Here is a 12,133-nt window from a genome sequence, read left to right as displayed (position 1 = left end):
AATCCTGGACTTCTTGGTGGTCTCCCATCCAAGTACTAACCAGGGCCAACCCTAATTAGGGTAGCCTGGGCCATGCATGCCAGGGCAGCCTGGCAATAACTTCTGGAAGTTCTCAGTTTAGCAGGGAGTCCAGTTTGAAGCCTGGGAAGAAAGCAAGAAGTCAACTTGCTGAGATTTACATAAAAACTATGATGTGTTATGTACATTTTGATGGACTAACCAAGACTTGTGTAACAAGCTGTGTTTTAAACAAACGATGGTTTGTTGTGATGTTTGAATGCTGCTATTTTTTCATTGACCAAAGGAAGGAGTTTAATATAATCTTAACACTGTCTGACAGTTATGCAGTTTTTTGTCATGTTCAAAAATATACTGCCATGTTTAATATTTTGAGTTTCAAAAAATGCAAGAAAGAAATGAATGAATTCATGAATTTTCAGACTGTTTTGCCTCAACATGCTGGTCTAGGCAAAGAATGAAATAAAATAATCCCTATGGAAAATGATATTTTTGAATAAGTTGTTAGCAGATGTTTAAATACTAGAATTAGTATGAATGGAAACGTATATTTTAATTTTATGTCAAATACCAGTTCTTTAACTAATGAGAGGCCCCTTCCGCACACGCAAAATAATGCGTTTTCAAACCACTTTCACTACTGTTTGCAAGTGGGTTTTGCTATTCCGCACAGCTTCAAAGAGCACTGAAAGCAGTTTGAAAGTGCATTATTCTGCATGTGCGGAATGAGCCAGACTGAATATAGGTCGTTTTGCATGCTAAGTATGTATTCTGGCAATTAGTCTGCTTGAGTATCATTCGTGAATTTTAGTTTTTGGTACAGGAATCTTACTGTTCCTTCCTTTGTATTTCATTTGTCACAGCTCCATCTCTGGTTTTTCTTGAGTCAGCTGAAAGACCCAACTACTTTCTATATGTTCATGACAATGAAAGTGTTTGCTTAGAACAGTGGGAAACAAGTGCATTGTTTCATAGAAGAGCCACTTTCTTCCATCATCAGGGACTTTGGATCGCGGGTTACAGTGCATTTGAATTGCATAGCAAGAAAGGCTTTTTCATTATACTCACCACAACTGCTGTAAAAGTATCAAAATATGATGACTCTGAAGAATTCAAACGTTCAAGCAGCTTCAGTATAGAGGGTAAATGTCATATAATCCAAAGGTGGGACATTGCTAATGTGCTTATATTAGAGTACCAACAGCTACTTTTCAACTAGCCCATAAATCAGAGCTCACATCATCAGATTAGATGTGTAACTGTATCAGGCCCAATTTATAAATGCAACAGAAATGTGGTATTGAGGAAGTTACCAAAAAAAGTACACAAGATCTAATCCAATCCATTAATTCAGCATGGGTGTGAGAAATGAGAAGTCCTTGTTTAACACCTGACAGAGAGTGTTGAACTTCTCGATGAATGTTAACATGGTAATTTCTCTTTGCATTCTTCCTATGAAGTTCTTGGGTAGGAGAACAGTGACATGGCTTAGAGAAAGACATCATTCATAACTAATACTAAATTATGGTTTGACGCTATAAATATGAGACAGGGACAGAGGTGATGCTACAAGGGGACGGGGGGTGCGCACTGCACTGGGCACACACCTGGGGGGGGCAGAAGGTCCCCTAGGGCCTGCCCCCCGCCCCCCACATTTACCTTAGTTCAGCCTGAAAATTCAGGTTGGAAAAGTAGCCTGTTCACTTGAGGCTGAAAATGGCCTGGTGGGAACTATACTTCCCAGGAAACTTTGCAAGCCCCAAGGTCTCCTGGGAAGTGTTGTTCCCACCAGGCCGTTTTCAGCCTCAAGTGAACAGGCCGCTTTTTCCAGCCAGCACTTTCAAGCTGAACTAAGGTAAGTGTGTGTGTGGGGGAAACGCAGAGTGTACACCGAGTGCAGTATGACCCAGCTACTCCTCTGGACAGAGATTCTCAGGCTAATGCACTTCCTCTTCACCCTTTCTGTTTTCTCTTTCTCATGTGCATGGCCAGTTAACCAAAGCTTGGTTTGGTTTTATGGCAAACAATAGCTCATTAGATCTAAAAAACTATAATTACATCCTTTCATCCAAACCAGAATTTAATCCTGTATTCGGATTCCCCAGATTCATTAATATAATTACTCATCCATGGGCTCTGCTAGTAATTACATTTCTATTATAAAAGGTTGTTATAACCATTCATGAAATTGTTTGTTTTAATTTTGGTTGATTCCTAGAGCTTCCTGCAGCAATACCTTATAGGAGGATGTGTGAATGGAGATATGAGCCTTGTTCAAGTCCTTGTGTTAGAACATGCAGTGATCCTGAAGGAATAGCATGTAAATTTCTCCCACCGTGAGTTCATTGAAACTATAAACAGTTGTAATGAATGAAGCAAGTGCATTATATATTTTCTGCTGTATCCCTTTAACTGGTAGAGGTGGAATGTGCCATTGAGTCACATCTTACTTATGGAGACCCAAAGAGACAGCCTCTATATAGTTACCCTGGACTTCCTTGGAGGTATCCCATCCAAATACTAATCAGGGCTGCTTAGCTTCCATGATCTGACAAGATTGGGCTAGCTTGCTCCATCTAGGTCACAGCAGCACACTTAATTAGTGTAGAAGCTCTACAAATAGTTCTTTAAATATATCCTAATGTATAGAATGTTCTTAATTGGATCAGAGTTCTAAAAGGGAGGTTGTTAGCACATCTCACATTCATGATTATCTCCTCCTCTTCCTTCAACACAAGGAAAACTTTGAGCGAACTGGGAGATCATGAATATGCATATTTCCTGATCTCCAAGGCAGAAACTGTTGGAAATGGATTGTTAGCAGGTTCTGTTTCAAGATCAGAGAGATCCCAGGTTCAAACATTAATGGGATTACTCAGTTCTTTTGGTTCCGTCTCATTGTGTGGTTTATGTGTTAATATGAGATGGAGTATATTTTTCTCAAGATGTGTTCTAGTTTCCTTCTGCACAGATGTTTGTGAGAGAAGAATTATTCACATAGACTCATGGATACGGAATCCACATTAAGAACTAAACTATATTTTACATGACCTTTTTTCACCTCATGGTGAACCAAAGGTACTTATTTTTACCAATAGTCAGTGGTTAGGGTTTCCAAATAGCTCTTACAAAAATTCCTTCTACTGTCATGAGCAAATTAACAAAATTCCACTATCCAGAGTCAACTGCATTTTGGCTGAATCATGAACATGAATTTTAATGGGGTTGGTTTTAATATATATAGAGCCACTATTTAATGATTATTTAAATCTCGATATTATTGATTTTATTATTTATTTATTTATTTATTTTTCAGATTTCTAGACCGCCCCATCCCCTAGGGGCTCTGGGCGGTGTACAACACGATAACCATTGTATACAGATAAAAACAGTTAAAACCTTTAAAAGCAGCAGTGGATAAAGGACTAAAAAGAATAATTAAATTAATTTGTAAGATGGCGTCCGACAATCTAATTTCACCCTCTTTCAGAGAGGGAAGGGCAGCAAATCCCGAGATGGCAAAGGCACAGATGTAAAGGCCACGGGAGGGGGGGGCACCCAACGGCTGGTACCTCCCAAGGCCCGGCGGAACAGCTCCGTCTTACAGGCCCTGCGGAATTCTGTAAGGTCCCGCAGGGCCCGGACAGCTGGTGGAAGAGCTTTCCACCAGGCTGGGGCCAGGGCTGTAAAGGCCCTGGCCCGCGTGGAGGCCAGCCGTATCATCGAGGGGCCAGGGACCACCAGTAAATTGTTCGTTCAGCAGAGGCCGTATTGGGACATGTGGGGTGATGCGGTCCCGAAGATACGAAGGTCCCAGGCCGCGTAAGGCCTTAAAGGTCAACACCAGCACCTTGAAGATGATTCGGAACTCCACTGGGAGCCAATGCAGCTGGCGTAGCACAGGTTGGATATGATCCCAGGTGGCATTACCTGTGAGCAAACGCGCAGCTGCATTTTGGACCAGCTTTAGCTTCCGAATCAAACGCAAGGGAAGGCCCGCGTAGAGCAAGTTACAATAGTCTAATCTGGAGATGACCGTTGCATGGATCACTGTGGCCAGATCGGTCTGGGAGAGGAAGGGGGCCAACCGCCGGGCCTGGCGAAGGTGGAAAAAAGCAACCCGGGTAATATGGGCCACCTGGGTCTCCATTGATAGAGACGAATCCAGGTGGACCCCCAGGTTGCGTACGGAGGGGGTCGGTGCCAATGTGACCCCCTCCCACACCGGCGGCTGAAACATCCCCCTCTCCCCTCGGCCCGGCCAGAGGATCTCCGTCTTCGATGGGTTCAGTTTTAACCTGCTCTGTCGCAACCAACCAGCAACCGCCTCCAAACAATGCTGTAGAGCTGCAGGGCCGGTGACTCCTCCCCCCTCCATCAACAGAATGAGCTGAGTGTCACCCGCATACTGATGACAGGACAGCCCAAAACTCCATACCAGCTGATCAAGGGGTCGCATGTAGATGTTAAATAACAGCGGGGACAATAATGCCCCCTGGGGTACGCCGCAATAAAGCGGGCACTTCCAGGAGGCCTCATCCCCGCACCTCACTTGCTGATTCCGCCCGGGCAGAGACAATCCATTGAAGGACAGTGCCCCGCACCCCAGAGGCAGCTAGGCGGTGGGCCAAAAGGTCATGGTCGACCACATCAAACGCTGCGGTAAGATCTAGCAATACCAGCAGCGCCGATCCGCCCTGGTCAAGCTGCATACGGAGTGTGTCTGTGATGGCGACGAGGACAGTCTCCGTCCCATGCCCAGCACGGAAGCCGGACTGGAAGGGGTCAAAAGCGATCGTCATCCAGGAAGCCTTGAAGCTGCTCCAGCACCACTCTCTCAATTACCTTCCCCAGAAGCGAAAGATTCGAAGATGGGCGGTAATTGGCCAGATCTCCAGGATCTAATGATGGTCTTTTTAAGAGTGGGTGGACCACTGCCTCCTTCAGCCCATCCGGAAAAACCCCTTGCTCAAGGGAGTTATTGATGATGCTCAACAGATGGGGCCGTAGCTCCGCTCGGCAGGCTTTCACAAGCCAAGACGGGCACGGATCCAGAGGACAGGTAGTAGGTCTAACAGCAGCTAAGGTCCTGTCGACAGCAGCTTCACGGAGCAGGGAAAACTGGGCCAAACAAGGGCCTGAAGACGGCAAGGGAGTCTCCAGTTCACTAATTGTATCCAACGTAGGTGGAAGGTCGTGGTGGAGCGACGCAACCTTATCCGCAAAAAAGCTCATAAAAGCCTCACAGCTAATATCCAATTGAGGATTTGCAGACCTCTCTGACAGGGAGGTCAGTGACCGAATTATACGGAACAGTTGAGCCGGGCGGGAGCTAGCGGACGCGAGGGAGGAGGAGAAGAAAACCCTCTTCGCTTCCTTCGTCGCCATCTCATAGGCTTTCATAAGCGTCCTATAAGATGTTCGCGCAGCTTCGTCGCAAGATTTCCTCCATGCTAGCTCTAGTCGTCTAAGACCCTGTTTCATCTGACGCAACTCCTCCCTGTACCATGGAGCGCGTCGAGAGCGGGGGCGTAGAGGACGCCGGGGAGCAACGACATCGATGACATCGGAGAGCCGGGCATTCCAGTCCTCCACCTGCTCATCGAGTGTGCCAGCGGGTTCAGGGTCCCGAAGAGCATTCAGGAAACCAAGTGGATCCATGAGTCTCCGCGGGCGGGCGTAAATCAGCCCGTCGCCTAGACGGGGGTGTTGTGGCAAGTCCATCTGGACCTTCAAGGCATAATGGTCGGACCATGGCACTCTATCAGTAGAGGATACGACCAAGTTTATCCCTGACCCGAAGACCAAGTCCAGCGTGTGCCCGGCCTCATGAGTGGGGCCAAAGTTTATTAAGGAGAGGCCTAGTGTCGCCATGGTTGACACTAGGTCCGCGGCCGCTATACATGAGGCGGCGTCGACATGGACGTTGAAGTCCCCCATGACAATAAGTCTGGGGAACCGCAACGGCCAGTCCGACACCACCTCCAGCAGCCGCGACAGGCTGTCCCTCGGTGCGCTAGGCGACCGGTACACCAGAAGGACAGCCACCCTCTCCAAGGTCAACCACTCCAGGCCGACACACTCTATGCCAGTGATCTCCAGAACGGGGACTGCCCTAAAGGGCAATGCCAACCCACCCCCCCGGCCCTGTGTTCGTGATCGGTGAAGGCACGCGAAACCCGGGGGCGCGACTTCGCCCAAGGCGATGGTCTCACCTTCGCGCACCCAGGTCTTGGTAATGCCTGCCAGGTCCACCTGCTGGGCACCGAGAAAATCTCGGAGCACCATGGTCTTATTATTGATGGACCTGGCATTAATTAACACCAAGGACGAAGCAGAGTGTCCCTGATCCCAACCACCATCGTTTCTTGGGATAGGTCGGAGGTCAGAAGGCGTGCGAGCATAGCTATATCTCGTACGTCTTCTATCATATGGCCGCCGCCTACCGCAGTATCTACCCCGTCCCATTAACACAGGGATCCCCAGCCCCAAAGTTGGTGCCCCCATAGTTATGCCACTTCCCTCTATCTACAGCCTATCGGGCCCTAGCCTATCTGGCCCTGGTGTATACCAGGCTAACAAACTAACTACTTACAACTAATGCCTAAAATACTACAATAGTAATTATAATATCAAATGATGATTACAGATACATTCCAATTATAACAACAATCCTTTAAGCAAGAGAAATGCAATAGAAAAGAAGGGGGAGATTTGGGAAATAGAAGTTGAAGGCACACTAAATAACCGCAAAAGGGGGTTGCTGCCACCAAATCCCCCTGCTGTTGAGGTTTCCAATAGACTCTGTGGAAGTGATGATGAATACAAGAGATGGAAAATTGCTACAACGTAGGAGGAGGGCGAGGGGCTCACACCACCCAAGCCACTCACTCCTACGTGAGCCAGCGGAGTTAAAGAGAAACCCACAGAGTCGGCAATCTGAGACTGCAATCCAAATGATTTTATTGTGCTCTATCTGTTTGTTCACCGCCCTGAGCCCTCCGGGGGAGGGCGGTTTATAAATATTATTATTATTATTATTATTATTATTATTATTATTATTATTATTATTATTATTATTATTATTATTAATAATAATAATAATAATAATAATACATTGAATTCTGTGCAAAATGTATATATTTGAAATAATTCCATCTATCTTTTTTATCTGTAGGGTTGAGGGATGCTTACCATACTGTCCTAAAAGTATGATTCTTGATGAAGTCACACTTAAATGTGTTTATCCAGAAGACTGTAAGTGTCCGCTACATCTTTTTCCTGGATTACTACAATAATGAACTATGCATTTGGTTGTCAACAATATTTTTTAATTATATTGAACTGACTCCTGCCATTTCACTAAGCTACTGGCAGAGGCGTAGCCGGGCCAGAATGCACTTGGTGCGCATTCTGTGTTTCCCCCCTCCGTGGCGCTCTGCACCCCTTACCGTAGTGCAGGCTGGAGAAGTGGCCTGTTCCTTTCAGGCTGAAAATGGCCTGGTGGCAACTACACTTCCCATGAGACCCTGGGGCTCGCAAGTTCTCTTGGGAAGTTCCCACCAGCCTATTTTCAGCCTGAAGGGAACAGGCCACTTCTCCAGCCTGCACTGTTTCACAAAAGTCTATGTGGGTGTGGGGGGTGTGGGTGGGAGGGGGTGCCACGGGGGTGGGGGGTGGGAGGGCAATTTTCCGCCTCCCAACATGCGCCTGGTGCAACGCGCACTCCCCGGCCCCCTGGTAGCTCCTGGTTCCTCTGCTTCCTCTGGCTACTGATTCCTCTGGCACAAGGAACATTCCTACCATGGAAGATTCTCTTCTGCAGGTTGAGGAAAGCTCCTTGTGACAGGGAAACCATTAGCTGAGTAGAATGGCAGGATATCATGTACTTTGTACTGTACAATGTTTGTATTCTGTGAATTTTTAAACAAAAAATTAAATTGTGCTATATGGTATCAATATTGTTGAAGAAAATATACTTTGTGCACTTTCTAAAAGCAATTTAGATGAGCAAATGTGTAAATTGCTTTTTATGAATTATTTCTGAGCAATTAAATGTAATTTACATAAAAATCTTATGCCAGATTGTCATAAATCTCAGTGAACTGATTGAGACTTACAGGTAAGTAAGCATAGGATTGAAATATTGATTTTAAAATCTAAAAGTCCATTTTATATGTTAATCACTTTATTTTTTGGCTCGTTAAATGGTTTTAAAAATATTTCCTAAATGATTTCAAGGAAGTGGAAGCTACTACAGCTATTTTCCCTAACCATCAGGGGCAACACATATTCAAAAGTGGTTTTTCACATGTGCATCCATGATGAACTGTGTGCCAGTTACTTTCAGTGGGTTTCTGCATCCAGCACTAGTGCTGTGCACAGGTTCCTGATACTGCATCTTGCTCTTTTTAAGTTTTAGGGAACTTGTGATCCCTCTTCTCCCCCCGTCCTTTTCATTACCATTGATTTAATACTGAGGTTTATTGTCTTTACAGGCATACCTATAAAACCCACAGAAGCTATTTCTGTCACCAAACAGCCAAGAACAGGACCAGCCATAGATATATTATCTCAGATGTCTACTACATTTGTTAATGAAGAGGTTGAGTCAACACAATTTAATCTAACTACCAAAATGACAACAAAAGGAATTACAACATTAAAAGAAGCAAACTTTACAGAAAAATTACTTACAGATTCAACTGCATCAAGCATGTATTTACCTGATTTTCTGCCAGTTCCAGAACAACCTTCTGATGGCACAGCAAGCCCACAAGTGCTACTTAGACCTATATCTCCAACCTATCCAAAAGCTCCAGCAGTTACCTTGGAAGAAACATCATATAGCACAATCCCTCCATTCTCTATCTCACTGCCTCCTTCAATTCCAGTTGTATCATCATTCCCAGCTTTTCCTTCAATAACTCCAACATCAACTACACCATTAGAATCTGCAATCTCTTTAGCTATGTTAGCTACTCTACCCCTTGAATCAGACTTTGTTAAAATCCCTACAAGCATCTTAACTACCAGAAGTCTAGCAACAAGTCCCTCTCAGACATCAGGGGCAGCCACACATTCTTTTTTAACTGAAAGAATATCTTTTTTAAGTCCCATGTTATTTACAGGTACACCTTTAACTCAAACATTTTCTGTGACTTCAAGAAGTAAATCAACTGAGACTCATCCTCTTATTCATCCATTCTCTCTTTCTGAGCTGACTGCATCTGAGAGTCCTTTATTTACTTCTAGATTTACTACATTTGTAACAAGTTCTCATCATATTACCACAGATTCAGATACGGTGACAATACAACCTGCCTCACAGATGTCAACTAGTAGTTCAATTCCTACATCGGCATCTCTAAAAACATTCTTCACAGCTTCTGAACATATTGCACCCTTAATTACAAAGCATGTTTCTGTTATTGAAGATAAAATCAGGACATCATCTTCAGTAGTTGAGCAGACACCCACATTTATATGGTCTTCACTGAGTTCCAAAGAGACATACATGATGCCTACATTGGTGCCTCCTCCAATTACAACACAAAGACCCAAAGCAACTGGAGAAGTCACAGTTGTCTCAAAGAGCTTTCATATAGGGCCTTCTACAGTGTCTCTTCCAGGCATTTCCCAAACTTCTAGAACATTAAGCAAGCACACATTATACACTGATTCATCTCTAGAATCAACTGTTCCTAGAGGTTCAACAGGAATTGCTAGAACTAGAATTTTACCTAGTAGTACTTCAACATTACCTGTAGCAGTTTCATATGATACACCACAAACAACTGCGTACTTCCCTGGTCCACATACAGAATTAAAAACAACTTCTGTGATTAAAAGTCTGGACATTTTCCCAACTTTTGCAGAGCTCCCAAAAACCTTATCTGCTCTTACAAACCCATCTGCATTACTCACGCTGCTAACAAAATCTTCTGCTTCTCAGACATCTTCCTCAGAAACGCCTTCTAAAAGTTTATCAGCTATTCCCACAATTAGTGAGACGTCTGCTATAAAATTAGCAGGCACTCGAATACAAATGCCAGTTGTATCTCTTGGTACACACACTACCTCAAGAAGTCCACATTCATATCCTGAATCGCTTCCTTCAGTTATTTCTTTGTTAACTTCAAGCACAGGTATCTCTGCAACAGATACTGCATCGTTATCTCCTCCTGAGATCTCACATATGACAATACAACCATTAGGAACAAGAAGTTCCTCTTTGACTTCACCAGACAGTAGAACATTATCTTCATTTTCAAGTGGACTGGACTCTCAGGCTCCAGAGGCAACACTGACATTTTGGAATACTACATTAGCCTCACCTGACATCACTGAAAAGTATTTCCCTAGTTCTCCAATACATTTATTAGCTTCCACTGCCAGCCCAAAAGTTCCCAGTCGAACTGCACAAATCACTGACATCTCTTCTATCCATTTTAAACTTTATACAACTACTACTTCGACCCCAGTTCCTGCTACCTCCCAAACACCTGCATATACTCCAAGCTTTACTTTGTTTACAACCAAACCCTTCACAGAAGCCTTCAGAGCTACAGCCATAAAAATGGATGAAATTACAGTATCAGATTGGGCAAAGCGAAATAGAACCTCTGTTGGGAAAACTGCATATTCCTTAGGAAGTGATCAAACTTCTAAAGTTAAAGAACATGTTACAGAGACTAAATATGTAAGCCCCAAAGAAACTTTGCCACCTGCCTTGAAAAGCAGCACAGTGAAACCAGTCTCTTTTTCCAAAGTGATGCATGTAACATCAGACTGGTCTAGAATTTCATCACCAAAATCAGTTAGACCTTACTACAGTGTAACTGAACCACAGCAGTTGAAGATCACCAGCATACAGAATGTCACCACAGGACTTTTGGGAACCCAAACATCACAAGTTGAAACAGAGATAGCAACAGAGAGTGTGGAGCATTCTTCATTTGGCACTATGATACATACTTTAATATCTGTGACATCACCAGAATGCACGGTAGGAACACTTTTGACTACTTACTTTTTATTACAGAACACTCTTCCAAAATGTTATTTTTAAATGTTGTATTAGTTTATGCTGAAACATTCTTAACTTGTTGTCTTTTGTTTAGTTGAATATCGGTTTTTGTATTAATTTTTTCTCTCTGTTGTTCTAACGGTCAGCTGTTTTTAAAGATGTGTACATGTACATTCCTAGGTTCTTCCATATTTGATTGATATTGTTTTTAAGGATTAATATTGAAACAGATATGTTTGAAAAAAATGCACATATACTAAAATCACTAGCTAATCAATTCCACATCTCCTTACTTGGCCTATTCTGTCTTGGTTCATTCCTGTGGATCCTCAGTAACTACACAAGCCAGACACATTATCTTGTTAGTAGATATCCATTTAGTAAACATCCATGCACATAACCAAAACCTTCCAAAAATTTTCTGTTACCGGTGCTGTTCTGCTGTTCTGCTGTTGACAGTGTAGTTCCGACCTTTTGGGCTCGGCATGTCAAAAATCTGGAAAATGCTCAACATGACTCTGGTGGTGTGTCAACCCCCCTCTATCCCACTGCCAAAAGAGAAACATTTCTTTACATATTTATTTAAAAAAACACTGTCCAATCATTTGTGGTGATATGTAATATACAGAGAGACACCAATAATTACAAAATTGCCTCAAACTCAAAGAGGGAGAATAGCTGTTAGATGCTGGCAAACAGTGGCATGTCATTCAAAATGTTGTGGTATGTAGCCTTTGACACGCACGTCATAGGTTTACCATTGCTGGTGTAGTTCTTAGAAAAATCAAAATAGCAGTTAGATTTTACTGCATCTAATAAGGGCAATCACTGTGCAAGAGAAATGGTGTGAATTGAAGAAACTTAAGTTAGGCTCCACAATTTTGTGTAATTGGCAAACCAGTTGGCATCTTAGCTCATGGCATTCTTCAAGTATGCAGCGCTGACATGCTGGAATTGCTGCTGGAAGCAGGTGTCAACCTGGGCACTGAATCACAATGAAATAGCTTCTTTCACTTTATAGAAATAGCATCACAGTTGTAGCAGAATAGCAGCTTTCCAGGAGAATACCAAGAAACTCTTTAGGGA

General features: G+C 43.6%; 1 protein-coding gene across 1 annotated transcript in view; it reads left to right on the top strand.

The window, feature by feature from the left end:
* OTOGL (otogelin like) overlaps positions 1-12,133 on the top strand; it is a 145,599-nt gene that overhangs the window by 80,571 nt on the left and 52,895 nt on the right. Inside the window, exons 33-36 of the mRNA XM_048501557.1 lie at positions 882-1,160; positions 2,237-2,354; positions 7,196-7,275; positions 8,517-11,026. Of these exons, the coding sequence (XP_048357514.1) occupies positions 882-1,160; positions 2,237-2,354; positions 7,196-7,275; positions 8,517-11,026 (2,987 nt within the window). The remainder of the gene's footprint in view (positions 1-881; positions 1,161-2,236; positions 2,355-7,195; positions 7,276-8,516; positions 11,027-12,133) is intronic.

This window comes from Sphaerodactylus townsendi, linkage group LG06, assembly GCF_021028975.2.
Source record: "Sphaerodactylus townsendi isolate TG3544 linkage group LG06, MPM_Stown_v2.3, whole genome shotgun sequence".
Lineage (NCBI taxonomy): Eukaryota > Metazoa > Chordata > Lepidosauria > Squamata > Sphaerodactylidae > Sphaerodactylus > Sphaerodactylus townsendi.
This window is presented reverse-complemented; position numbering and strand designations above follow the sequence as displayed.